The sequence below is a fragment of the Stigmatopora argus genome, chromosome 12 (assembly GCF_051989625.1).
Source record: "Stigmatopora argus isolate UIUO_Sarg chromosome 12, RoL_Sarg_1.0, whole genome shotgun sequence".
Lineage (NCBI taxonomy): Eukaryota > Metazoa > Chordata > Actinopteri > Syngnathiformes > Syngnathidae > Stigmatopora > Stigmatopora argus.
In genome coordinates this window covers 14,620,333-14,647,880 of record NC_135398.1, presented here as the reverse complement: position 1 = coordinate 14,647,880, position 27,548 = coordinate 14,620,333, and the positions used below count along the sequence as shown (strand labels likewise).

The window sequence follows — 27,548 nt, the reverse complement described above, 5'->3', positions numbered from 1 at the left end:
TACGTACATAGACCTCAGCGTTAAAACACACGTAACTAACCGTCAAATAACTTCTGTGATGAAATGCTTACCTCCTCCATTTCTGTAGCAGAGGTAAGGAAACCTCCAAACATTCCCCAGACCCACAGCATAGCCAACGCTTGTGAGGACAAACTCAATTTGATTTCCCCAGTTCCCTCTCCGAGAGTTCTCATCCTTATTCACCGGCTCACCTGGAACTGCTCCATTCTGTAACAAAATCACAATAAAGGCCAGATCATATTAATGTTAAATTGGATAGGTTATACCCATTGTATTACACCCTGAGACGTCACTGCCAAGTGGATTATTATTTGCTTTCATCCTTTTTGTTTGTTTAACGTTTGGGCAAAATTCCGCAAAAACACCAGTTTCCATAAAACTCAGTGAACAAGTAACATACAGAAGTAAGCAACGTAATTGCTTTATGCATTTTAAAAACACATTACTGGTGAATTGAATTTGTTTATTCATTAAATCATCTTCCATACCACACATGGTCAAAAGGGTTGGAAGTGTTGCTGGAGCCCAACCCATCTGACTTCGGGCAAAAAGCATACTACACCCTAGACTGGTCACCAGTCAGCCGTTGAGTACACAGAGAGACAAACGACCATTTGCACTCACAATCATACCGCCGCCAGCAGGAATCATCAAACCTGGCCATACCGAAGTTACCCGAAGGAACCTCTGAGACAGTGATCCATAACCTGGGTTCGATCGAGCCCTAAGGGTTCGGTGAGTTGGTCTTAGGGGTTCAGTGGAGCCTCTGCCGCGGAGGTCAAGACACATCGACTCATCATGTCTATTCACGATAACATGCCCCGCTTGACCATCACTGCCTGCAGATGACCGTGTGACATTGCTTGGCCAATCAGTGCTGCGAGGAATTGATATATCTATTTTTTTTTAAATCATGTTTTATTTTGCATTAAACTAGGGTTTGGTGAATGTGCATATGAAACTGGTTGGGTTTGGCAGCTTCAACAAGGTTAAGAACCACTGCTCTAAGACCATGAGGTTACTTGAATTCATTTGATTACTGTCGTTGCACTATGATGTAAATACCACTAGGTATTAAATCATAATGTCTTAAGTCGTAAACTGGTGGTTGGAGCATACAGAGAAAAAAAAGAACAATAAAATGAACAAAAAAGGAAAAAATTAAATAAAATCTGAAAGGTCAAAAGGGAGGGATAGGATGGAAGCACATTTTGCTTCAGTTAAGCAATAGGCATTTCAAAAATTTTAGAAGTACATATTGAATTTATTTATTCTTTCATTCATATTTTGATCCACTTATCCTCACAAGCGCTGCAGAGGTGCTGGACCCTATCCCAGCCAACTACGGGTAATAGACAGGATACAAGGTGAATGGGTTTCCATCCGGTCGCAAGGTACAATGAGACAAACAACCATTTACGATCATATACCTATAACTAATAACAATTTAGAGTGTTCAACCAGCGTCCCAAGCATGTTTTGGGGATGTGGGAGGAAGGCAGAGCACCCAGAGAAAACCCACAAAATCAAGTATTTTTGTTCATTGATCTCTTAAGGAAAGGACTTTCATTTGTAAGTTTAGTATGAGGTGAATCAACTGCAGCAGACAGAATCTAAAGTGATGTCAACAACTTACAAGTCCCTGAGCATATGGTCTTGACATCCTGATTACAAGATTACCCAGCAGATACCCTCTCCTCGCCTCCTGTATAGCTCCAGGTATACTTGTAGAAGTATTTGCTGCCTTCCATCTGGAATATCATTCATTCGTCATACATTCATTCATTATTTTTCATTTTTGTTTTCCTCACAAGGGTCACGGGAGTGATGGAGCCTATCCCATTAAACTTTGGGCATAGGCAGGGGATACCCTGACTTGATTGTCAGCCAACTAAGAGAACAATGGGACAAACAACCCTTCACATTCACACTCATACCTTAAGGACAATTTAGAGTGTTCAACCAGCCTAATAACATGCAAACTCCACACCATCAGAACTGTGAGGTGGATGTTTTAACCACTAGTTCGCCTATTTTGAACATACTTATCAAAATCAAATCTTTCAGATTGCCAAATCAATTAACTCGTTTATATTGGGTTTTTGGGGAAGGACTGACCATTTTAGGTTATACCACAACAAATCTATTTAACTTAAGTCTGGACTTTGACTGGCCACTCCAAAACGTTTAGTTACTTTAAACCCCACCGACGGGTCATTGTCCTGCTGCACAAACCGATAATGCTGGACAGTTGGCTGAAATGTTTTCTGGTTGACAGCAGTATTCATTGTTTTAATGGTCCAGGCAAGTCACTTCATGCGAGATCAACATCAAACCTACTAGTAAAATTTCCTGAGTGAAACTAGCTGGCCTGATCTGTTCAGCTGTGTCACTCTCCTCCTTTGGTTATTGCAAGGCTTTTATGACTTGCGGCACGCAAACAGTAAAGCGCAACTTATGCCTGAGTTAGAGGTCAGCACAACACCATGGGAATCATCTGATGTGGCTAACTGTGCTGAATATTTTTAAAAACTATCTATCAATGGGCCATGAGTTTTCAGGAGGTTGAATGTATTCATGGGTTTTGCAAATATATCAAAATTAATTGTTGTGAGAATATTTGAAGTGGGTTAGGTGTGTGTATACAGTAATGCCTTGTCATACGGGTGTCCCAACAAATGTTTGCCATGAGATACGAGTCAAATTTGTGATACGACATTACCAGATGATTCCCGATGCGGTTGTCCGGCTCGCCGTGTATGAGGCTGATTATATGAACAGCATCACTCTGTCTTTCTGGCCGCATCTCCCTCATGTAAAGATATCTACGAGCACCGGGCCGTACTGGTTGCATTTTTTACTGGAGATAGTGCGACTGAGTCGATAATCTGCGAAAAAGCCAGCGGAATCTCCATGGACTTGAAACCAAAGCAAGCATCTGAAAAAGACACCAGCGAAACCCTTCAAAGCGAGTTGTCGCTGGTCCGATAATTCTAAAACACAAACACTAGGTTGTGAGGCATGGAGAAGCCAGGATGTTTCGGCTCGAAAGCCGCAGTGGAATACATGAACATCTTTGGTGGGGTTTAAATTTAAAGTTTATGTTACGAACGCGTTGCCGTCAAGTCTCTCTCCTGTACTTTCTCTCTCCTGTCCCGTCTTTCTCTCTCTCTCTCTCTCTCTCTCTCTCTCTCTGTCTGCCTCTCTCTCGCTCTCTCTCTCTCTGTCTGTCTCTCACTCGCTCTTGCTCTCTCTCGTCCCTGCGTTCCGCGCTACCTTCTTTCTGTATACTGAATAATGTCACATTTCAGAATTGAAGATCATATCGTCGAGATAGGTATTTGTTACTTGGTGAGTAGGTGGTGAATTAGAACAAATAAAGATTTTCCATTGTAATATCCTGATATTGGTGTTTTTTCAGAGGATGTGAACGGATTAATTTGTATTTAGTTCATTTCTATGGGGAAAATTGATTTGAGATACGAGTAAATTCACAGAGCTCGATCCCAGAACGGCATTTAGCTCGTATCTCAAGGTACTACTGTAAAACCATAAGCCATTATTTAGCACGCCTGTCACCAGACATTAATCTGTTTTTTTTTCAGTGGAGCATATGAAATGCATAGGCAAAAAAAATATTACTCATTTTTTTCATTTTAAATAAGCCTGCAATACATTGCGTTTAGTATTCACATTAATCATTACGTCTAAGGGTGGTTTTTAATTCCTGATCAGCATCCGAAAAAAGTGAACATTGTTTAAAAAGAAAATACTGAAGTGTCAATCAGGCTAAAAAAATGCCATATTCCTTTCATGTTACATACACTTAACCACCAACGTAGATTAGAAAAGTAGATAATTTAAAGGTTTGAGCTTTATATTAGGTATGTGATGAGGATTTTGCCCCCCAGCCGCTAAAAAAACAGTTCTGTGCTTTGGGGGCAAAGTTCTTTGGGGGGGTGTGATGATAGAGAAAGGTCTTGTCTTGAGCATCCTTTAATCTTAGAGCAGGTGGCGCAACCAGGGAGCTGAACAAACACGTGTTGGTGAGGAGATTGCGCAGAATGAAACCTTTCACAGCGGTGTTGATGTGCTCTCGCAGCAGTTTACAGATTGCACAAACTCTGTGTAAAGTTGATTTTGGAAAAAAAAAAAAAAGCCAGAGAGAGAAAGAGAGAGTGCAGCTGTCTGATGTTTTAGTTTTCTACAATAAATATATATTGTATGTCACAGTTGGCTATCAGAAAAAAACTCACAGATGTATGAACACGGAGGCCCTGTTTATGTTTCGGCTCAGACAAATCAGCCATAGTGTCAAACTAAACAACCGAATACGTACTAGGCATTAGGTGTGTTAACAAAGTTCACAATTAGGTACATTTTTACAACACATGATAATGAAACACAAATTTAGGTTTTATTATGCAGACTAAAAGTTAGAGAGTTGAGTGTTACAATATTTTGCATCTAGAGGGATTTCAATTTTTTTGATAATAGTTAAAACCATTTGTACTGTTTTTTTTATTTTTTATTTGTGATCATTTAAATATTCCAATCTCATTCACACTGGATTCCAAGATTTGTAATGAGGCTTAGACCTGTCAAACAAATAAACACAAACCCCTTGCTACTTTATATCAGGGTGGCAAGGTTAAAACAACAACAGCGACTGAGATTAATATAAAAAAGTATGCCTGGTAATTAAGTTGGTGTGGACTTTTAATGGGAGTTTAATTTATCATGTTTTATAGAAATTGTTGAAAATACAGAAAACAATAAAATACAGCTTTGGGAAGGTATTCTTACAAAACAAAAACAGCTGTATGCTTTATTCACAAACCAGCAGTTACCGGTTTTGCAAGCCCAATGACTAGTTTAGGTTGCGTTGCATGTACATATAAAATATGTGTAAATGCAACAAATGCAACTAAATAAACAGTTTGACAACAAAAACTAAAGAAAAAAAACTGCTTGGAGAAATGCAAAATGTTAAAAATTGGTTGGTAAATGTAGTAATGTCAAAACAAAGCGTGTTTGCTTCCAGGCTAAGGGACTAACTCGACCGAACAATGATATACTTTGATATTATGGGCAAAACTAAAACTTCAAGTTTCTCATTATATGTTCACCAATTCAAATGACCTTTAAATTTGCACCCAGGTGCTGTGGCCTATGGTCTTGGATCCTGTAAGCTGTGGGGTCAGCCAGTCACTGACTCAATTTCTCTGTCACGTTTTTTTTTGGACCATCTGGGCTTTATATAAGACCACACATGGCCTTGCCTTATTCACCCCCTAGTTTTAGCAACTTTTGCCTATTTTCAAGGTCCCTTTTGAGTTAATGTTTACTTTTTTGAAACACGTACATCGGTCAGGTCAAGTTTATTTACATTTCACAACAATACAAACGCTTTAGTGTCAATGAAATTTAGTTGGTACTACTATAACATTGTAAAACTTAAAAATCAACACACTTAGTTGTGCTGATATCAGTATATTAGAGTAAAATATGAATGTTCTGGTCAAAGTGACAAATTCAAAAATCAAAGTCAAGGCCCGTTGAAAAGACGAGTTTTGTTTAAAGAACACCTGAGCCTCATTTGAGAAAGCATGTGTCTCTTTGAAACCAAATATGTCAATATTGACCGCCTCCGCATATAAACCGTACCCTTAAAATTGCCTTAAAATTTTTGAATTTTACGATTTCTCTCGTATAAGACACCCCCTGATTCACAATTGTAACCTCGATATTCATGGTTCTAATATGGAGTACAAATGTGTTACATTGAAGGGAAAATCTTGAGAAAAATCATCGCACGTGTTATTTCTGAGATACTGTATGAATCGAAAGTGTTGTCTCCTGGATTTCCGAAAGGGTGTAGCCTGCACGAGGATGAATTCAAAAAGGAATTCACGTGAGCAGTACAACCAATTAGTGGGTCCGTAGCGGTCTAGTTTTCAACAAGGCTCTGGTTGCAATAATAGCATGAGATACACATTACGGAGGTATCAAGCCTGGTATTTTCATGATCGACCGCAAAACCTTCAATCAGCCTTAACCAATATTGGGATGTGCTGACATGGTAAACACTACGAACACATGTATCAAGGCTACTCACGTCCGGCTAGTCAAAGCACGTTTAACTACTCGTAAAAGGTCAAATGGAGGCGTCCTGAGTGAGCAATGGCAGGAACAAGTGAGTTTTTTTCACGTTTTATGCAAGATACAGTTTATTTTGTTCTCGGATTTCATTCATAGACGTCAAAATAAATTGTGTTTAGCGTTTTATCTGTTCATCTTTTCTGTATGGCATTTTGTCTTTGTCACCTTGCAGTTTCATGCATGCCAAGTCTAATTTGTGCACACATAAGACGTAGCCTTGATTCAGTCATAATTTTTTTAGTTACAAACACGGCTTATGTGCGAGAAAATACGGTTTGTAACTTTTGGGCTCTATAAGATTAATCCATTTTAAGGGAAAGACGTTGACAAATGTACACAGTGTCTTCTCATGTCACACTGAAACATCAATCCAAAAACTACATGTGAAGAGAAAAATAACTCGGCATAATGGGCATGGGTCAAAATCACCCCATGATTGAGATTTTAGCAGAAATAGAAACAAAATATTGATTGTACGTGCACTTCAAATCTGTTTGTTCCCTCCGGCTACTCAAGTCTCCTCTCTACTGCATGGTAAGCTGAAATTATCCAAAAGTGTGATTGTGAGTGTTAAAAGTTACTTTGTATCTGGCTCAGAACATACCAGAGCAAAAGCCGATAGTTACCTGGGATGGGATAGGCTCCAGCATCCACACCACCCATTTTAGGAAAACTACTATAGGAGAATAATTAATTAAGCAATTCATCATAGAGCAGGTCAAGAATGGAACATATTCCTCTGAGATTCATTCAGTACCACTAAAATGGGTAGCATCTTTGGTAAAAATGTGACACTATATTTAAATTACTGTTTTCAATAAGTTGAACATCACCAACTACAAAAAAAATCTTATTTTCCAATCAAAGATGGTGCATCAGTTATTCAAAGTGGCACATGTAATTGTAACTCAGCCTTTGCAGAATTTTGTAAACATCACTGTCTGCAATGACTGAAACCACTCAACCATTACAGGAAAAAAAGCCCTCCGGATCCCCTAAAAACAGACTGTTCAAAGCGCTCTTTATAAGTAAGCTCTGATGTGAGAGTAATAGGCCTAAAGACAGTGTAGACTGGCTTCTCAACCTTCCACCATTGGGAACGACATACCAAAAGATCCTGTTGGACAGAAACTGAATAAATCCTTTTGCTTGGCTAAATGACAACAATCAATAGATGAGGCATCAGGCTTAGAAGGGTTGAGAAATGTCTCAATAGTAGAACTTTCATTCAGAAAGTTGAAGTTAAGGGCCTCGTGGTGTAGAGGTTCACTCTCCTGACTTCAGTGTGGGCTGGCGTGGGTTTGATTCCTGCTGGTGGCAGAATGTTTGGGAGTACGGATGGTTGTTTGTCTCTATGTGTGCCCTACGACTAACTGGCAACCAGTTTGGGGTATAGTTTGCCTTTTGCCCAAAGAGCGCTGGGTTAGGCTCCAGCAACCCACGCAACCCTTTTGAGGGTGGCCGGTATGGAAGATGAAATGAAAAAAAAAGAAAGTTAGTTACGACTGGAGATGTCTTCAGTCGGTAATCTTCAAATGTGGCTCAGGTGTATTTCAACTGAAAATAAGTCAACAAAGCATCATACGCAACTGCTGTTTTTCTCAGATGTTTTAGTTACAAACCTGAAATGGCCTACAAGAATTTAAAAGTATGTCTGCAATCTCATCCAAAAATTATTTTTTGCTGTTTATTTTGAATGAATGAAATTGATTACCTCGCAATATTCTCAGTTTTTTTACTACATCCCCAAAAACATGAAAAGTAGGTTTATTAAACATTAAGATGGGATTGGATCAAAGTAATCATAATTGATAAAAATAATGGATTGTTGTTAAGTATTCATCAGTAAGTGTAGAAAAATATTGGACAAATTGAGGTGATTGTGATGGTACTTTGCACAGTAACATACACTGAAATACTCTTCCCTTATAATCCAAAAATTAAAGTATTGGTATAGATGAAAAATGATCCCAAGGTCAGTATATCTAACTTTATGAGTAAGTCTAGTATATGTTTAGAAAGGTACACTGTCAGAAGACATATGGGGATGAAAAACAGCAGTCAAGATTAACTCAATTAGCAAACACACTAGCTGAGAGACCACCAATTGTGGCTATAAGTAGCAATGAATAGTTAGTCACAGTCAGTTCAATAAGAATCATGGTTGGGTCTGATATGTTCGTCATAGGTGCATGACCACTGTGAGAGAGATAATCAAAAAAGAAAAATCCAGAAATCATAATGTATGTTTTTTAACGATGTATTTGTGTGATAGAGATGCAAATAAGTATTTGAACACATGTCTATCAGCTAGAATTTTGACCCTCAAAGACATGTCCACCTTTAAAAGTCCACCTCCACTCCATGTATTATTCTGAATCAGATGCACCTGTTTGAGGTCATTAGCAGCATAAGGACATGTGTCACCCCCATACAATAAGTAAGACTCAAACTTGTAACATGTCCAAGACCAAAAAGATGTGCTAAGACACCAGAGACAAAATTAGCTTCCTCATTAATGTAGCCTACCTTGATGTGATGTTCCATGTAGGGGAAGAATGCAAGAATGACACAGAGACTGACCAACTTTGCACATTTTCTGATATTTAGCGGACTAAATATTGCATGCAGAAGTTCTGGTTTACCTTCCACAAAGGGAAGGATTTAAGATCTGGTCGGCTGATTGAACACTCTAAATTACCCCTGAGTATGACTCTGAGGATGAATGGTTGTCCGTCTGCGTGCTCCCTGCGTTGGGCTGGCAACCAATTCAGGGTGTCACCCGCCTACTGCCCGTTGTTGGCTGGGATAGGCTCCAGCACCCTATGCGACCCTTGTTGGGATACACGGTATGGAGGATTTATGTATGTATTTTATAGAAAGGGTGTAATATTTATTAAAAAACAATAACCCAGCTCCAAAAATTTGGGCACCCTTTTTCTTTCTTCTTTAGAATACATTTTTGCATGCACTATATACACAGGTAAAGTCAATCATGTGTAGTAGTATTTATGATAGCAATTTGCATAAGGTTTTCTTCTTTGTATCTTCTCTAAATGGTGGCATCATGGGAGCCTCAAAATCATTTTCAAATGACCAAAATTAAATAAACAAATATTGTCTAACCTCCTGATTTATTGGACCCTTACAAAGAGCTAGGTCAGCCTTGGAGACATAGACATATCTTGCAATTTTATTAAACTGAGCAGTATGTAGTATGAAATGGAAGCATTTGATACTGCCAGAGAGTGAGGTTTTCAGAGAGACCTGTCATTAAAGCTATGGCCACACAGTTCTGCAACACTCCCCCTCCCCTTAGCCTTGTTCACTCATTTGCTTAATAAGTTCACTTGTGCGTAGGCCTTCATTGGGTATGGCTGTCAAGTGATGCGCGAGACTCTGCCCGCGGAGTGGTTTGCCCTCGCAAGCTGTTCACCTGCATCACCCTCAACCCTCCCACCGTAATCAGCCCTCAACACACACACACACACATACACACACACACACACACACAAACACACACATTTTCTGTTTAGCTTTCATAATTTGCTCCATTTTAGAAGCATTTGAGTTGAGATATACTATGTAGTCAGGCCTGCTTTGTCAAGTAATACATTCATTAAAGTAAATAGCAGAATGATGTTTTGTTCTAGAATATAACTTTGATGCATTTCTGTCTTTAGCTCTTCAGTTCATGTTCAGATAAAACTTTTCCACAATATAGTACGTAATATGACCTCAAATCAAATCAAAAAAGAAAAAAACAGTAGTCAAACTGTTTCTTTTAATAAGCATGATTGGAGAAGTGTGTTTGATAGCAATGACGATAACGAAAATATTTAGTTGACGAACATTTTTCCATGACATGACATGTCGTGGTTAACTGTAATATAATGAGATGATTCCAAGTTTTCGTCTGATGAGAAAAAATGCGACATACTTTGTCATTTGTTCACAATGTATGACATTTGGTCATTGTTCGTGTATTTAGTCATTGTTCGTGTATTTAGTCATTGTATTTAGTTTGTTCGTGTCCGGTGACTTTGATTAACAATGGCTATAACGGAACTTGGTTGGTTGGAAACAGCGCAAGTATATATGATTACTATATTTCAAATATAATTAGAAAAAACCCTATGCATTGACCCTTTGGGAGACCACAAACTTGGTGGCCACAATATCTGAAACGGTACCTGAAAGTCCGTCACAGTGATATTTATTCAAACATAATTTGTAACAAGTTATTTTAACATATAAAATTTCATTCAGTAAATAATGTATTAATTCATTTTCTGTGCCGCTTATCCTCACAAGAGTTGCGGATGGTGTGGAGCCTATGCCAGTGGACGACGGGCAACAGACGGGAGAGACCCTGAATTAGTGGGTAGCCAAGTGCAGAGAACAAGCAGACGGACAACCATTTACGCTCGTAGGGGCAATTTAAAGTCTTCAACGTGCCTAACCAAGCATGGATTGTTTTTGGGATGTGGGGGCAAACGGGAGAGCCCAGAGAAAACAAAGCGGATAACAAGCGAACTCCTGGTATCGAATCCTCGATCTCAGAAATGTGAGGCCAACGCGCTAAGCACTTGACCACCATAGTCGAGTGCTTAGCGCGTTGGCCTCATTATTATAATTATTCATATACTAATTATTTATTTTTCACATTTTGTTGTAAATGGAGTGCTGAATTCAGGCAAATATTTTAGTTTGTATGCGGTGCCAACATCTGCATTTTATGTTATGGGAAGTACATTTTAACATAGTTCATCATGCAGAGTGTGCCGTTTAATCTGTATTTGGACTGTCTAAATCCTTTGCACTAGTCGGCTAATATTCAGTTAAAATTGTTGGGAATTTTTGGGGTGAGTAAAAGCTTTGGATTTTAAAGATGAAGATTTGCGTCCACAAGACTAAGACGAAAATTAAAAAGGCTGCCAAAACAACACTGCGTTGGAAATGCCTTAACCCAGTGGAGACAATGATGTAATGACAATGTGAAGTGAAAATATGGAGAAAATGAGATTTCCACAACTTTTCTTTGACAAGTGATGTACTTTGATGTATTTTCCTATGTTACTTTCCTGCATGGTAAATTGATTTTCGAATTACTATGTACAAGGTCGCCATGTTCGTGCTAACGTTGTTTGCGTTGGTGTTAAGTGACTGGGACAAGGAGTGTGTCCTAAGGTGTGTATCAATACATTTATACTTCAATAATGAGTAACATGTAATAACATTGAGGTGTATTGTACGTTTTAAGATCTAAAAATTCAGACCACAATTAAAACAATGCAAAATAAATGACCAAAAGACGGAAATAAAGTAGTGGAATGGGCATATTAAACCAAGTTTTTGTTAATATCCATGTACATGCAAAAGTGTGTACTTTGAGAAGAGGGTGAGAAGAGGACCAATGAGCAGGTTTACTTGTGTTTATTGGAATTTGGCATAGGAGATATGCACACCCAGTGGGACAATTTTGGTCATATATTTATTTTTTGTTAAGAGTGCTGATTCTTGTAAGGATCACAGGGTGCAGGAGCATATCCCAGCTGACCTCGGGACACCCTAAACTGGTTGCCAGTCAGTCGTAGGGCGCACACTGAGACAGACAACCATTTCCACTCCCAATTACACTACCACCGACCCTCGCTGCCCGCACGGAAGTCAGGAGGATGGATGGATCACTACATCTGTGTCTGGTAATAATTTAAATTAAATACAAAGACAACAAGTATGTGGGTACAATTACAGACAGAACGCTGTCCTCTACTGCCTAACTTGTCACCTATAGGCAACTCGTAACCTACAGACAACAATCATTCGGCACTGCCCTCTTCTGGCTAGTCCATAACCTATGGAAGGCTACCCTCGATTGACACTCTTAACTATTATTCCACAATTCATTAATCAAGCCAATACAAATTAAAAATCATGCTCTGTGGATCGATACATATTGGCCCATGGTACATACATAGTTTCAAGATGATCAGTTTTCGAACAATAACGACAAGTGGCGACCTGACAGTCCTTCAAATTGTAATAACAGCTGTGCCTTAAATGACTTGAAAAAAAAGATTTCAACATCACTCTCACATGAGCGGCAGCATATCTGTCTGTTTGCACAAATTGTTTCCGTGCGCCATTTCATAGACCTTTTTTTTTTCTTCGAAATTGACACTGGCAAGTCAGCAAGGACAAACCTTTGCTGTCCCTGTACCAAATTCCAAAGTACATTTCGCATGGGCCGCACTGAAACGAAAATATATTTGTGTTTTATGCCATGTCTTGAAAAATAGGGCCCTGGTCTTGTATTCAGGTCTATGCCCACATCCAGATATGCTAGACGGACCAATTTCATTTTATATAAGGGTTCCTACGGGTGTTTTCATAGTTTGGAAAATGCTTGAATTTGCACACAGTCCTTGAAAATGCATGGAAGTGCACACAATATTTTTCAGTGGCCTGTCTAAAAATACAAATTACCAAATGAAGGAAAATTTGAAAAAATCTTCTGAGGGCGGCCCGTCGGTCGACTGGTTAGCGCGTTATTCATTCATTCATTCTCCTTAGCGCTTATCCTCACGAAGGTCATGGAGGGTGCTGGAGACTATCCCAACTGACTCTAGGCACCAGGTGGGGACACCCTGAATTGGTGGTCAGCCAATCACAGGGCACAAAGAGTCAGACAACCAATCACGCTCACATTCATACCAAGGGGCAATTCAGAGTGTTTCAACCAGGCTACCCTGCATGTTTTGGGGATGTGGGAAAACCCACGCAAGCCTGAGAAGAACATGCACACCCCATACAGTGACGACCCACCTGGGATCAAACCCTCAACATCAGAACTGTGAGGCCGTGCCAAGCAGCCCGCACTAATTCAACAATTAGCGGAAATCTGACAAATGAGTGAGCCAAATGAAAAATGTAAAGCAGTGCAGTTTCACGTCCGTGAGAGCACAGCGTTCTTATACCCAGAAGTCCAGTGAGGGCGCACATACAGCGAGAACTTTTTTGTTGTTTTTATTAACTACAGTTCCACACAAACATAAATGGAGATATAATTTCGCTTGGCAATTGGTGGGGGTGAGAGCCACTTTTTGAGTGTCCCAAACTTAAAGAAAGCGCATTTATAAAGGTTCTGTCGAACCGTTGTTTTGTGTGTCTACGTCCATGGAACAGCATATCTAGCACCTCCGCTGATGCTGTTTGAATTCTTAATGTTGCGTTTATGAGACGTGTGTTCATGTGTTCGTGTATTTGTGTGCTCTCTCTGTTGCCTATTGTCAGCTTCTTGTTCCCCTGCGTTTCAACATGGATATATTTTGTATGCTTGTTATTCATTTTAAGGCATTAAGACATAACATAAATAATTTTCTTATAATTTTCTATCATTTTGTTGTTTCTCACATCTTTCATACAAAATTGGGACACTGACCGTAATTTGAGAATTTACATATAAAGTACTGCTCTACTTGCGAAATTTTCAACTTACAAAAAACATTCTGGAACCAAGTTTTTTTGTCGTTTCTTTGACTGAACAGTTGCTGCATTGCGATACCAATGCAAGTGTTGCACAATTATTTTATTTGCAGAGTAAATATTGTGTATGATGTTGTCTAAATTACAATGTGGGTGCCCCGGAAGCCGAGTGGTTAGCGCGTCGACCTCACAGTTCTGGGGTTGTGGGTTCGATCCCAGGTCAGTCCTCACTGTGCAGAAGAAGATTTCATAGGTTTTCTCTGGGTAAAAGGGTTCCTCCCACATGCCGAAAGCATGCAGAGTAGGCTGGTTGGACACACTCAATTGTCCCTAGGTATAAGTGTGAGCGTGAATGGTTGTCCATCTCCCTGTGCACTGTGATTGGCTGGCCACCGATTAAGGGCAGGCTCGAGAATCAGCAGCTTAAAAATCTGATCAGAGCCTTCTTCACTATAATATAATAAATGTATGTGATGATGTCTATATGAATGATTAAAAAAATGAATATGTATTATGCAGTTTTTTTTCAATATAAAGGAGTAGTCACAGGCATAAGGTAATGTAAAAAACCAACCATACTATTATTGTATTATATTGATGATGATATATATCCATACTAAGGAAGGGATGGGAATACATGTATTTTACCTGTTCTTGGAGCTTTTATGACCAATTTATTTTTATTCAGTTTTATTTCATGTGAATTTTAATTTTGTATCTTCCACAACCAACGACACTGAAAATTACAATTTCAGACAGAATCCCTTGAACAAGCAGTTGGTACATGTTCCTATTTTCTTAAAAGGGAACATTGGTGTGTATTGGAACCAAACTGGGTGAATCGCTGGGAATAAAATGTACTTTTCAACAAAATAAGCCACATTATCTTCTTGGCATGCTACTGTGAGATGCAGAAAATCTTCTTATTTACAAACCAATAATTTAGGTCAATCTGTTAAGCTTTTTTCCCCCCGTCAAATTGGCTTTGATCGGCTATGTTCCTAAAAATATCAATAACCAAGAACACCAGTAAATATAGGGAATAAATGATACACATTAATGCAATGTGGCATTTGCAGTGGCTTTAGAGTCTAGTGTGAAAAATGATCATTAAAAAAAAAACTTTTTCAACAACTCAAAGGCAAAAGCATTAACTGAGCAATTAGCCCCCCTGATGACATTAAGTTCTAATGGTTTCACTTTATGTTTTATTCGAAAGGGAGGATGTCAGAACTTATCGCAAGTCCTCACTTAAATGAAGTTCCGGTCAATGTCAACTCATTATTTCAATTATTAGTCAAGCATGTCAACAATTCGGAGGAATTCAGACCACTGTCGCAACACCTAGAGTTCAATCTGCCACTGAGAGGTTATCTGTTAATATTGCCGGACTTAGCAATTTATATAATTGGAAACATGTTTACCTTCTACAGGCCTCAATCAATAGTTAGTATTTTCTTCTGGAAAATAGCGTTAAAATGATTGCGACGGCAATGCACTTATTAGTATTTCAAGTGTAAACTCCTTAATTATGCCCTGCGATCGGCTGGCCACTGATTTAGGGTGTTCCCTGCCTCATGCCAGAAAGTCAGCAAGGATAGGCTCCAGAACCCCCAGCGACCTTTGTGAGGATAAAGCGGTTCGGAAAATGTATGAATGAACTCCTTGATTACAACCAAAACAGAAATTAATATTAGTATGACCACTGACAGGATTGTGGCTGTAAGTAAAGACTCAAAATGAAAGCATCTATGTTCATTAAGTGTCTAGAAGTCAGACAAAGTAGTTTCATTATTTTCTTTCATCATGCGCTACAATATTTTTCCCCCTTTCAAAATTAGGAATGCAAAAAAAAAATCATTATCGGAGTATACAGGTAGGTCATCTTCATTTTCTACCTTAAAATAAAGAGCGCTGAGATATTTTGACAATTTAAATTTAGATTGTAAATATAACTAGAATTAATACAACATAAATAATTGCACAGGAATGATAAGAAATGAATTTATATTGTGAGGTTACTAATCAATGTGAGCAATTCATGTAGAACTTTCTTATTTGACAAGCCTTGCTTAATATTTTAATTTAACTACATCTCTGGCACTGTGGGTGATGCTGGTCTAATACACACGTCAGGGAGTTGAGTGCATTTAGCAGATTTTTAGGCATATAACATTGTATTAATTTTCTTACATTTTGGTTCGACAATTTCAAATACGTACTTCAATCTGAACATTGAAAAATATTATGACTGCCACTTGAAAAGAAGAATTCAGGTAGCCTTTAAAATACAGCACCTCAAAAAAGATATTAGACCACAATCCAAAGATCCAAATATTGAAGGCACAGCTAAATCTGCTGTGTGGTACTCAGGAACTGTGAAAAGGGGCAAAGAGCGCTTGAGCAACCATCCATGTGAGTTCCATAGCAGTCATATCAATAAAACTGGCATTATTAGAATCCACGCTTCTCACCCCTAATGATTGCGATGAGATACGCAATATTACTTTTTACCAGTGAGCATACACTACATTTATATTGATAGTTTTTAAACACTATTGTAAGAATTGTCTAAACAATGAAATGTGCCAATTTAATTTTGTTAATCAAAAATTCAATGTTTGGACATATAACGTTGTAAATATTACTTTTTTATTGAAATGCAAAATGCATGTAAGACATGCCTCAGTGTGTGCGTAGGTGCTAAGTCAATCGGCAGTAGCCATCGGAAACAGGAGACAAGGACTTGGCTTAAAGCATAGCAAAGCAACATGGTGTGGTCCACACATATGCACGCACACGTTTTGTTTAACTGGCATATCATAAATAACCTGTTTATCTTTAACGGGGAGGACAATTTAATTGTTTCAAAGTCAGCTACCGTCTAAAGCAACAGGACGTCTGTGCCAATGTGTTTGCTTATAGCAACTTGTGGTTGGGGAGGGCACTGGGGCATAAATATCTTCTTTTTCTGGACCCTTCTACTTTTCTACTCTGTCACTCTCATTCACACACACGGCGGTGCGGCCCACTTCCTTACCAGTCCCATCTCTCACAGTGGTAGCCCGGACTTCCCACTGCAATTACTTATAAAAACTTTTCAGGGCCGCCACACGTGGTCAGGTTTTTAAAGAGCTACGTCTCCCCCCTCGCATGGTGTGGGGGGTATTGAGTCGTCACAGACCTCCTGAATGATCACCGAAAAATAAGGCGGTGTAGACAATAGCACGTCTTGTTGAATTCAATTCTTTCAGGAGCCAGTACCGTTGTCCAGGCAGCTCCAGGCAAAACAATCATTTCTTTGATAGTCTAAGAAACACACTCAAGTTGGTTGCTCCTATAAACTGCCTCTAACTACTTTTAAATTAGGATCTAAACACAGTTCACCTCTGACTGGAACTGTACGTTATAGAAGTTAGATCCTTCATGTGTTTTCTAGTGCCGAGTGTAAAAATGACCTGCTTCTTGATGTAAGTAAAAATGAAAAAAAAAATCCACCAAAAATCGATCATCAAGAACTGACCTGGTCCGCAGTAGAAGCAGCAATGGTGTTCGATTCAGACATGGTGTGATGCTCTGGTCCAGTGGTGCTACTCAGCTGGACCTTGTAGGTTCCGTCATTCACGCCTTGCCTTTCAGGTCCTCAGTAAATGAGAGGGTAGAAAACACAGTATTTGCTCCCTTTTTCTCTGCCTTGATTAATGCTGAATTACTTTCACCTCATTTCATCGGATGGAGCTCAGCTTCCTCTCCGCCTCTCTCACTCATTCGGCATGGTAGCCCATTCTCTCTCCCTATCCCCCATTCCCCTCCCTCCTTCTGTGATCCCAGTTCTCCCTCCCATCACCCTCTTACTTTTTACTCACCCCAGTCTCTCTCTCTCACTCCTCTCATTGATTTACTTTTCTTTTTTGCCCCTTTTCAGTTGTATTTCGCTGTTTCAGGAATATGCATCCGTCCGTCCTCTTCTCCGCCACATCCACCTCCTCCTATTTTCATGCCCCCGCCCTCCTTTCACAAAAAAGACACAGGAAACATCCACAGTCTTTCTCCTCTACCTCCACAATGAATGGCCTATTGTCACTCCAGCACCTTGGCAGAATGCATAAACAGAAGAGAGGAAAACGATGGAGGAATTTGTGTGGGGTGTATTTAGTGTTGAACTTGTACACTGATTAGCAGAGTAAAATACGATGTTTTTAGAATGGGCTGCAGCCAAACACTCTTTTCTACTCTTTCTCCCAACAGATTAAACTTGAAGAAAATAAAACGTGACGTCACTCGTCTGTCCCTCTTTCAAGCTTTTTTCTCTTTCTCTCTTACTTCATCCACTTGTTTTCAGAGGCAGCTGCTGCAGCTCTGAAGACCACCAACACCCTCTCTTTCAGTGGCACTTGACTCTTCCAAATCCTCGTCTGTCTCTACAACCTGACATTGCCAATGCCTCCCGCCCGTCACCCCCTGCACACCAAACACACAAACACCCTGCACAATGTCACACTGAGAGAACAGCTCTCCTCTTTGGTCTTGTGTGCCACATGTTCACTGAGTTACACCCTTATAAATTCAAACTGGTCCATTTGGACTTGTTTTGTCTCACATATTGTTCTTGTCTATTACCATATGGCTAATGTGAGCCCTAAAATCCAGGCGTCGAATTGTCATACCAATAAATGTATGAGACGAGCTGCGGTAAATAAAATAAAAGTTAGGTGTCATAAGTAGGTGTTTAAAAGAAGCTGAAAATCAACACTGAGGCATCAGTATTGAATTTCATTTAACATGAAAAAACACTATAATGAATATATTGTCATACAGCCACCATTTCCTGTGTGCTACGAGAAAGTATTGAGGGTTAAAAAAAAATTGAACAAAAGTAAAGCACATTACAACTGTCACAACATGGCCATCTAAAGCAAGCTTTAGCACCAGCACACCATACTACGAAACAGATGGACTCAAATCTAAACTAAATCGCAAATGGCATCATTGCCCGTATATTTTTTCTTGCTTACCCACATATGTGAGCTGGAATCTAACCAATACCTGACTTCATAGGAAAGATGGGCTACACCCAGTGTGGAGTTTACATGTTCATATTTTCAAACGGACTGACTGACTTATGGCTTATGTAAAGTGAAATAATAATATGCAAAAGGGTAATCCATCCAGCGCTAATTGATATTTGCAAATACATACAGTGGTGCTTCTACTTCTGAATGTCTCTAACATACAAAATATTCAGGTTATGAAAAACCTTGCTGGTAACATTTTGTCTCTGGATTCAAGAGGAATTCAAAGTTACGAAACATGAAACCACAAAAATTAATTGCCATGATAGAGTTTCTCCCCCATTGGCTATTACCGTTGAAACGGCTATCGAGGGTATAAGCGCGACCGCCTGAACAAAAGCGCACTTTCCGGGAGGTCTTTTGGGACCATGGTGGTGCTGCTCCAGTGGTGAGTTCCTGATTCATGTGCCTTTGACCCTTATTCGTAACAGAGTTCTGACACGTTTTTTTCTTGCGATTTTCTTAGTATGCTTATGCAGCTTCATTATTTGCTTTTCATTATGGGGCCAAAAAAGTTATGGTGCAAGTGAAAAGAAACGTGCTGTTATCAGTGTTCAAAAGTTGTTGGATATTTTATCAAATCTAACAGGGCGGCCAGGCGGATGAGTGGTTAGCACGTCGGCCTCACAATTCTGGGGTCCTGGGTTTGAATCCCGGGCGGTCCTCCTGTGTGGAATTTGCATGTTCTCCTTGAGCCCGAGTGGGTTTTTTCTGGGTACTCCGGATTCTTCCCACATTCCAAAAACCTTCATGGTAGGTGGGTTGGACACTAAATTGCCCCTCGGTATGAGTGTGTGTGAATGGTTGTCCGTCTGTTTGTGCCCTGCGATCGGCTGGCCGCAGATTCAGGGTGTCCCCCGGCTCCGGCTCAAAGTCAGCTGGGATAGGCTCCAGCACCCCCCGCGACCCTCGTGAAGATAGGTGTTTCAGAAAATGAGATGTAACGTAATTTTATGTTATGTGTTTGCATGTGTGTGGGTTTCGAGGGTAGTATTGGGGATCTTATCATGGGTTGAAGCGAATTAAAGCTTTTACATGTAAAATGCGTGTAATTACAAAAAAAATCCAAGTTATACAACCACTTTTTGAACTAATTAAAAGGTAAAACTGTAGTTATTAGCCACAAAGATTAGGGTAAATGGGTTAAAGCATTGAATGAAAAAAACAATGCAAACCACAAGGTACACACACGACCTTTTATAATAACAGTATTTTTACAATGTCTTGTAGATGCAACACTTCTTCAATTAGCAAATGCCTTTCATTTAAAGATAGCACGGGCCTGCCACTCATTAGAGGCCAATTACTTCTAATCTGTGTTTCCAACAAAACAATGCCCCTTTGCTTGTTTTTCAAGAGTGTAATCGAGCAAGTGCTTGACAGCGGCATTGAGTTTTCAACCTGTCTTGCGTAAAAGTGGGATTGAATCTAATCATGCTGGAAAGTGGCAATGAATCTTCATCCAGACTTTCTCCCAAGTCATTGGCAGAGAAACTCAGCAAAGGTGTATATATTTTGTAACTGTCTTGCAATTAACCGTTTATTAGCTGCATTTAAATGGACACATTTATTCAGAAATAAAAATCTGATCAGAATAAAATTACTTTATGTACACACCCTAATCGGAATATTCTAAACCTATCAAACCCATTCTGATCAAGATTCTTTCTAAATGAGATGGGTGATTTATGTCGATTTAATAATCCAAAACGTAATAATAATAAAAATTATTAACACAAACACTTATTCCAAAAAGCTTCGGAACCAACCGTCTTCACAACATCTATATGCGTCTATATGCTTTTCTGTTACTCCCAGAAGAAAGTTGAACTAGAGCGAGTGGAAGACAGGGTAAGCATCAACAAGCGCTGGCTCTAGAGGTGACTGTGTAGTTCCCTTCCAAAAGAGTGCTCTCAGCCAAAGCACCTTCTCTGTCCAATACCAATTAACATACGTGAACTCCCATCTCCTAACCTCTTCGCCAATCATCTTAAAGCCTGGCTGTTAGACGAACAAAATTGCAACCACAACGCTGTCTAAAACTGTGCTATGTGTGTGTGTGTGTGTCATCGTTTATCTACAACCTACACAAGAGAATAAAAATGGAAATTAGCCCTTGGCTACAATCTTACATATATATGTTCATTAACATGAATATAAATGTTCATTAATATGTGCTGTTCCTAATTAAATGAAGCAAACTCAAACTCAAGACTGAAATGGTCTGTAGAAGAAACACGCAACTTGCTCGAGATATTAAAAGATTTAACAATTAACTGGCAATAGAAAAATTGAGAAAAACATTAGTATTTGAGTTATTTCAGTGCCAACTCAGAGAGACTAACATGTGTAAACAAATTGATAGCATTAGGGAAACAATATATACATATCACTATGTAACTGCTGATTGCATTTTTCAGATGGTCTTATTGAAATATTATTGAAAGACACCTTATCAAGACCACGCTGGTCAGGTATCATTAACCCTTTAGACAATCAAATGAGAATTGTTGGGTAAGAAAAAAAGGTTCACACATGGCTAACTAACCATGTTTTAACATGAGGCAATAATACAGTAACATTAGATGGGAGGGGAGTAAAGCATTGTTAAAGAAAAACATTAAAAAAGAGTGAAGAGTGAAGGAGCAGGGTAAGAATGTGACGTTGCAGAAAAGTGAGATGATGAGATTAGATGAGAGAAACCTACAGGAAAGTACAGGCCGTCAGACTGCGACCCAAATTTTCTCTATTGCACTGATAGTGCTTATCTTTTTAAACGTTTTATTTTTTTAACAATATAGACATTATTTTTGTTCAACAAATTTTTAAAAAACAAAAAAAATGTCGATTTCCATAGTCGAGTAATGATCCATAATGCCACTTTATTCTCTCACTACAGGAATGTTCTGCTGCCAGCATAAGCAGGCAGAGAGGAACGGTGAAAAGGCCATCCAATGAGGCAGGCTGTCAACATTTTTTTAACAATGAGTATAATACATTTCCAGTAATATTACACCAGAAGACACAAACTAGAAACAATTGTTAAAGGAAATTGAGAGACACAATGCCATTATTGACTGATTTGCAACAATACATATGATGTCACCTCTCACGATGTTTCCTAACAATAGTGCTTCTTTAAAATTCAAAGAAAAATCCATTGTTCTAAGGAAGAAAGCAAACCGTTCTACTGATTCCAAGGCCCCTCAAAGAAGTATTTGTTTCTTGTTTTTAATGTCCATCCTTTATTTGTTGCGTATTTTATTTATTTTTTACATTCAGTGGGCCATCGGATAAATTGGTTGTTAAAATAAAATCTGCACTGAAATGTTATTTGAACCTCTGCACCAAAAATCTTTGAGGAAACACTGTACAGAGATAAAAATGCTACTTTTTTTTCATTTACCCAGAATTTGTTGACAATATACAATTATTAAAAATTATCACATTTCAGAAAGCCCATTTTTAGCCAAGCTTTCATAATCTAAACATGATAACGTTTAAACATTATCCTATTAACTATACACATTAGCCAGCATTCATTTCATCTGAACACGGTGTTCTTTCACTGAACACAATTGAGACAGAGTGAGGTCACCAGGAAACGGGATTTTGTAAAAAGAAAATAGTCAAGTGTTCAATAACATGATTTTTTTTTCAATAAAGGCTAAGGATAGCCTTCAGGGTCACAACGTGCTGGAGACTATCCTAGCGGACCTCGGGAAAAAGGCGGACTACAGCCTAAACATGTCACCAGTAATCCTACTCTATTCAGAGAGATATTGCAGTTTTCCTTACTGCGTAACTTTGTGTCAAGTAATATCCTTTGCAAAACCTGTTTTTACACCAAAAGCTCAAATTCAAATTAGGCCAACTTGCAGCTAAACTAATTACTTCTTTCTCAATCTGCATATATGTCCCTTAAAACAATTAGGTTAATATCGTTTCACCTCTCATTAGCCCAGCCTGCCTGTGATAGGTCTTCCAACAACTGCAACCAAAGGGCCTTGACTGAAGGAAGCATCCATACGACTGATCTTTTCAAGAGTGGCTCACTTGATAAAATGACATGAGAGAATGGGCGACACACAAATGAAGACGAGTTCGCCTTGAGAAGTCTATAGCAGTGATTACACAAATTTTCAGAGTTAAGTTTTGCAACAAGACACGCTCTGTCAAAGCCATTGATAGAAGAACTAATAGCAGTAACAAAAAAAAGAAACTTGCACAGAAGGCTGACTGTTGAAATCAATAAAAGAACAAAATGTGTTATAGTGTGCTGGAAGATGATAAAACAATCTGTGTTTGTAGTTTGAGTTGTTTAGGTTGGTAAAACAAGATAGTGGATGAAAAAAGTGAACAGTTAGACATTTCCAACGCTTGGTTTAACCTGAAGTTTCATGATAATTTCTCTAACCATTCCCCGACCCCCACTGCTTTGGCTGGGAGGGCCCCAGCTGTTGGGTCTGTATAAATAGCGTGAGGCTTCGGCCTCGGACCCCCAGGGAGAGCGGGGCTCATCGGAGGGAAAGCAGGGGAGCAAATCAGGCTGGAAAAAGCACACAACACACACATTTTGACAAACATATGGGGCCATTGCTGGGAACGAAAGCAAGGTACATGTGACAAAAGTTAAACACACGTGGCTGAAGTCACTGTCACACTTGTAATAGGACAAAGCATGGGGAAGGCAGAAATACATCATAGCTTCCATGGTCTTCAAGTATTAGAAAAATAATTAATGGATATTTCCGATTAATGATTTTTTTTTAAATGGGCGTCAAAAATAGAATTTCTTTAAACATTTGTAGATTACAAGATAAGAGTATAAAATAAAAGACGGCGAGCTGTACGCACCTGCATAGACTCAACCTGTGGTCAGTACTTCAGGTATGCATGCCTAATATTTTACAAGCATTTATTGAGATTCATTCATTCTTCTTCTATACCCGCGCATCCTCGAAAAGTTTGCGAGGGTTGCTGTAGCCTAACCCAGCTGACTTCAGGCGAAAGGCAGACTACAGTCAGCCGTAGGGCACAAAGAGAGAAAAACGACCATACGCCCTTACAAACATACCACTAACAACGGGAATCAAGCCTGCGCCTGCCCTCACCGAAGTCAGGCGACTGAACCTCTACACCACGAGTCAGCAGTATTATTAAAATTCTGACTTCTAAAAAATGTTCAAACTTTGCTATGATAAAAACTGTCATCATAAGGAGGTTAATTTGCGTTATATCACGAAATTAACGTGAGGAAATGTGAACTGATGTTGGCCTATCAAACTTAAAAACTGTAGTGTAATTTCCGCACTATAAGTCGCACCTTCAATAGATTGGCCAACTTTAAAACTGTTTCCATATATACGTTGCACCGCATCATAAGCTCAGTAGAAGTTTTTTAAAAAAGTATTGGTTGGGGCGTTACATTACACATTGCGTTAGTAGCTGGAGCTGCACAAGAGGGAATGTCATACCATGATTAAATAACAGATATTAGGCTCATGATTAAAAGCACACTGACGTCTTTTGAGAAAATTGACATCTTTATGGTGTGCCTTATAGTGTGAAAAATACATTACAATAGTGGAGAAGAGAATATGTAAATATATACGTGACCGGGCGTTTCGTCGAAAGACGTTAGGTCCCCGGATGTTTGGTCGACCGGACGTTTGGTAGAACGGACGTTTGGTAGAACAGACGTTTGGTAGAACGGACGTTTGGTCGCCAGGTTCGCTTGCTGTCAAATTATGACAGAGAGTTTACTGTGATTATTTTGATATTAGATATTTAGATATTAAACTCACTCTCTCTCATGATTATAATTTTGAGAGCTGGTTTCAACAGTAATAACCCGGCGACCAAAGGTCCATTCTACCGAATGTCCGTTCTACCAAACGCCTGTTCTACCAAACGTCCGTTCTACCAAACGTCCGGTCGACCAAACGTCCGGTTGACCAAACGTCCGGGGACCAAACGTCCGGGGACCAAACGTCTTTCGATGAAACATCCGAGTACCAAATATATAGTCTTATTGATGTGGGTGTGGCTTTAGGGCATGTGGTAGGGTAACAATGAAGTGTGTAACATGGCAAACCACAACTGAGAAGAACAGCCATCCAGCCACTTATCCTTCTCAGGGCCAGGGTGTGCAAGAGATTATGCCAGCTAGTTTGAAGCGAAAGGAAGACTAAAACCTGAGCTGGCCACCAATAGTCTGAAGCCACGACAGGCAACCACTCAGACTCACAATGAGTGGGAAACGAATCCATGAACAAACACAAAAAAGAATCATGAATGTTCCACTAGTCAAACAGAAATGTTACAATTCAATGTAAATCATCAGGAAAGAAGTAACTAATGAGGAAAAGTGATACTTAACGTAACGATGGTCCTGCACAGCCGCCTTAGTAAACGTGTACAGATGAAATAAGCTCAGCTATGCTTTTTTACATAAGAATTTAACCTGCCTGAGCAGGCTGGAAGTGGAGATTATAGTGGAGTTCAAGCCTGACTAACCAACAAGGCTAAGGTAGATTTAGATTACCATATTTATTTGAGTATAACGCACACCCATAATTTGTGAGTAAAAATTGCTATAACATTTTTTCTCTCACTTTTTCTCAGCTCAAACCAAGGATTGCACCCGTACTGGTTAATTGGCAAATGCATGGATAATGACAAATTAATTGTAAGTTGGTTATTTCTTAACCAATCTGAATGAGGTTTACTTGTTGATAACACATTTGAAAACAGTATAAACCCTCACCAGGTATTCATTGTTCATAGAAAGATAAGTGCAGCTGCTGAACAACATTAGCACTAAGCCGCAAAAATATTAGGCTATTTCATTTAAGATATGAAGAATGTTTTCTGGTTCCAAGTATTTTCTTTTCTCTGGGGAACGGACCAACTGACTGTTGAAAGGTAAAGTTTGCCGACCTGTTCTGCCATCTACTGCTGCCTCCTTTCTTTGCCATGTGGGATAGTAAGTTGTTACAGGTATTACCTGGGTAGTACTTGTGATCTGAAACACTGTTGATAACCTTTTCTTTTGTCAGGGTCATGTAGGAGTGCCTTTGCCCTCACAGCTACCTCTGACCCTTGCGGTAGGTTGCTTTTGCTTACCTCCTCATTTAGCTGGTCGATCATGTGGGTGAGATCAGACAAACAAATAATGTATGACTCTTCAACCCCCAAATGCCTGCACAGACCTTTCTCTCTTCATTCACATCTGTTTGTTACCCCATTGCTCCAGCGGCAGTCAGCACGGTTGCTGAGCATTGCTGTTTACTGAACTGGCTGACTGGCAACTCAATATGTCTGTTACATAATTTCAAAATTGAAAAAAAAACAGTAAATGTAGTTTTACCTCTAGACAACTATAAACATATCTTATTTTTACTAAGGGAGTCTTATATAAACAAAGACACATTAATAAATTAGCCTGTTGTGGACTGAATGGTTACCATAATTGAAGTTTGATATTTGAATACATTCAACTTCAGTTAGTGGGATTACTACAAATATAGTTCACATTGTAATGTGTAAAAGGCTGGTACTGTATACTAAATGAATATTGTAACATAGTAACTGTGACGGGGATTATGTCATTAGGCTTTTTTTTAGTTTTGTTTTATGACCCGGGGGAGGTTTTCAGCTATGGATTCCACTATTTCTTTTTTTTTTCTATCCACTTCACAGCCTACAGCACACACATTAGCAATGGTCCCCTGGGGATGAAACACATGCGCGTCCACGCACATATACAAAAGTGAAACACAGGGGGTATGTAGGAATTGTGCAATTACAGCAACAGTAAAAATCATCTGGTAAAATATGGAAGCCATGCATCATTTCATTTAAAATTTGTGTCCTCTGACCAAACAGCAATGAGTTCAGGTCCACCCGCTGGTTAGGGTTGCTGTGCTCAGGTGTCCTGAAGCAAGGAACCGATTGGAGGTACCTAATAAATGGCCTACTGCAACAGTGTGACATTTGGTGTGTGTTGCTGACTTCATAACTGTGGCACTGTAAAACGCAGATGAGGGCTAGGAGAGAGCTGCGTGATATTTATGGCAATAATATATGATATCATGAACACATTTATTTATCGCTTTTTTTCATTTGAAATAGGGAGAGGCAGGGTATAGACTGTAGATCCCATTCTTGTCATAATTTAGAAGATATTGGCAACTACAGCCTACATACAATAATAATAGAAGAGATGGAAAACAGTTTAAGCAAAGATTTGAAAAAAATACAAGAACGGGGGGGGTCTACTGGGAATGTATCAAACAAGGAACAAAAGATAAGGAGTACAAAATGATATCAGAATTGACTTGCATTATGAGAACATAGAAAGACAATGAAAGGAAGGCTGAAAATAATAGTAAGACTTTGTGAAATCTGCTATAAGCCTGGATGGTATAACATAGCTTGTAAAGAATAACAATTTCTTTATTTAAAATCTATTGAAGAAATTACAAATATTATTTCCTTGTTTTCTTTGCCGTTGTTGTAATATAGGGTCAACTCCAAATAGGGTAAGAAAAATGCCTAAGGATGAAGATAATTGTCTTAATTTAGGATTTAGTATCAACAACACTAAATAACTTGGTCAGTTAAGAGTGATGAGTTATTATAATTATTAGATTAAAAGTTTTGAGAACAAAACGTCCATTGGCAAATGCATTAAATACATTAGCTTCAATACATTTAATGTCAACTAGTGATTCGTTTTTGGTGTGGTTGTTTTGTGTTACTAAATCACTGCAATTCATTTAAAATGGTTTAAATGCATTG

The 27,548-nt window shown here is 39.0% G+C and overlaps 1 protein-coding gene across 2 annotated transcripts in view; it reads right to left on the bottom strand.

Annotated features, from left to right (window-relative positions):
- Window positions 1-27,548, bottom strand: part of slc6a9 (solute carrier family 6 member 9) — a 53,259-nt gene that overhangs the window by 17,912 nt on the left and 7,799 nt on the right. The window contains exons 2-3 of one of the 2 annotated variants that reach the window (XM_077614500.1): window positions 17,195-17,313; window positions 72-228 (exon numbers count right to left, since the gene is read on the bottom strand). In XM_077614500.1, the coding sequence (XP_077470626.1) occupies window positions 72-228; window positions 17,195-17,236 (199 nt within the window). In that variant the 5' untranslated portion in view covers window positions 17,237-17,313. The remainder of the gene's footprint in view (window positions 1-71; window positions 229-17,194; window positions 17,314-27,548) is intronic. The other variant, XM_077614502.1, reaches the window with a different exon arrangement.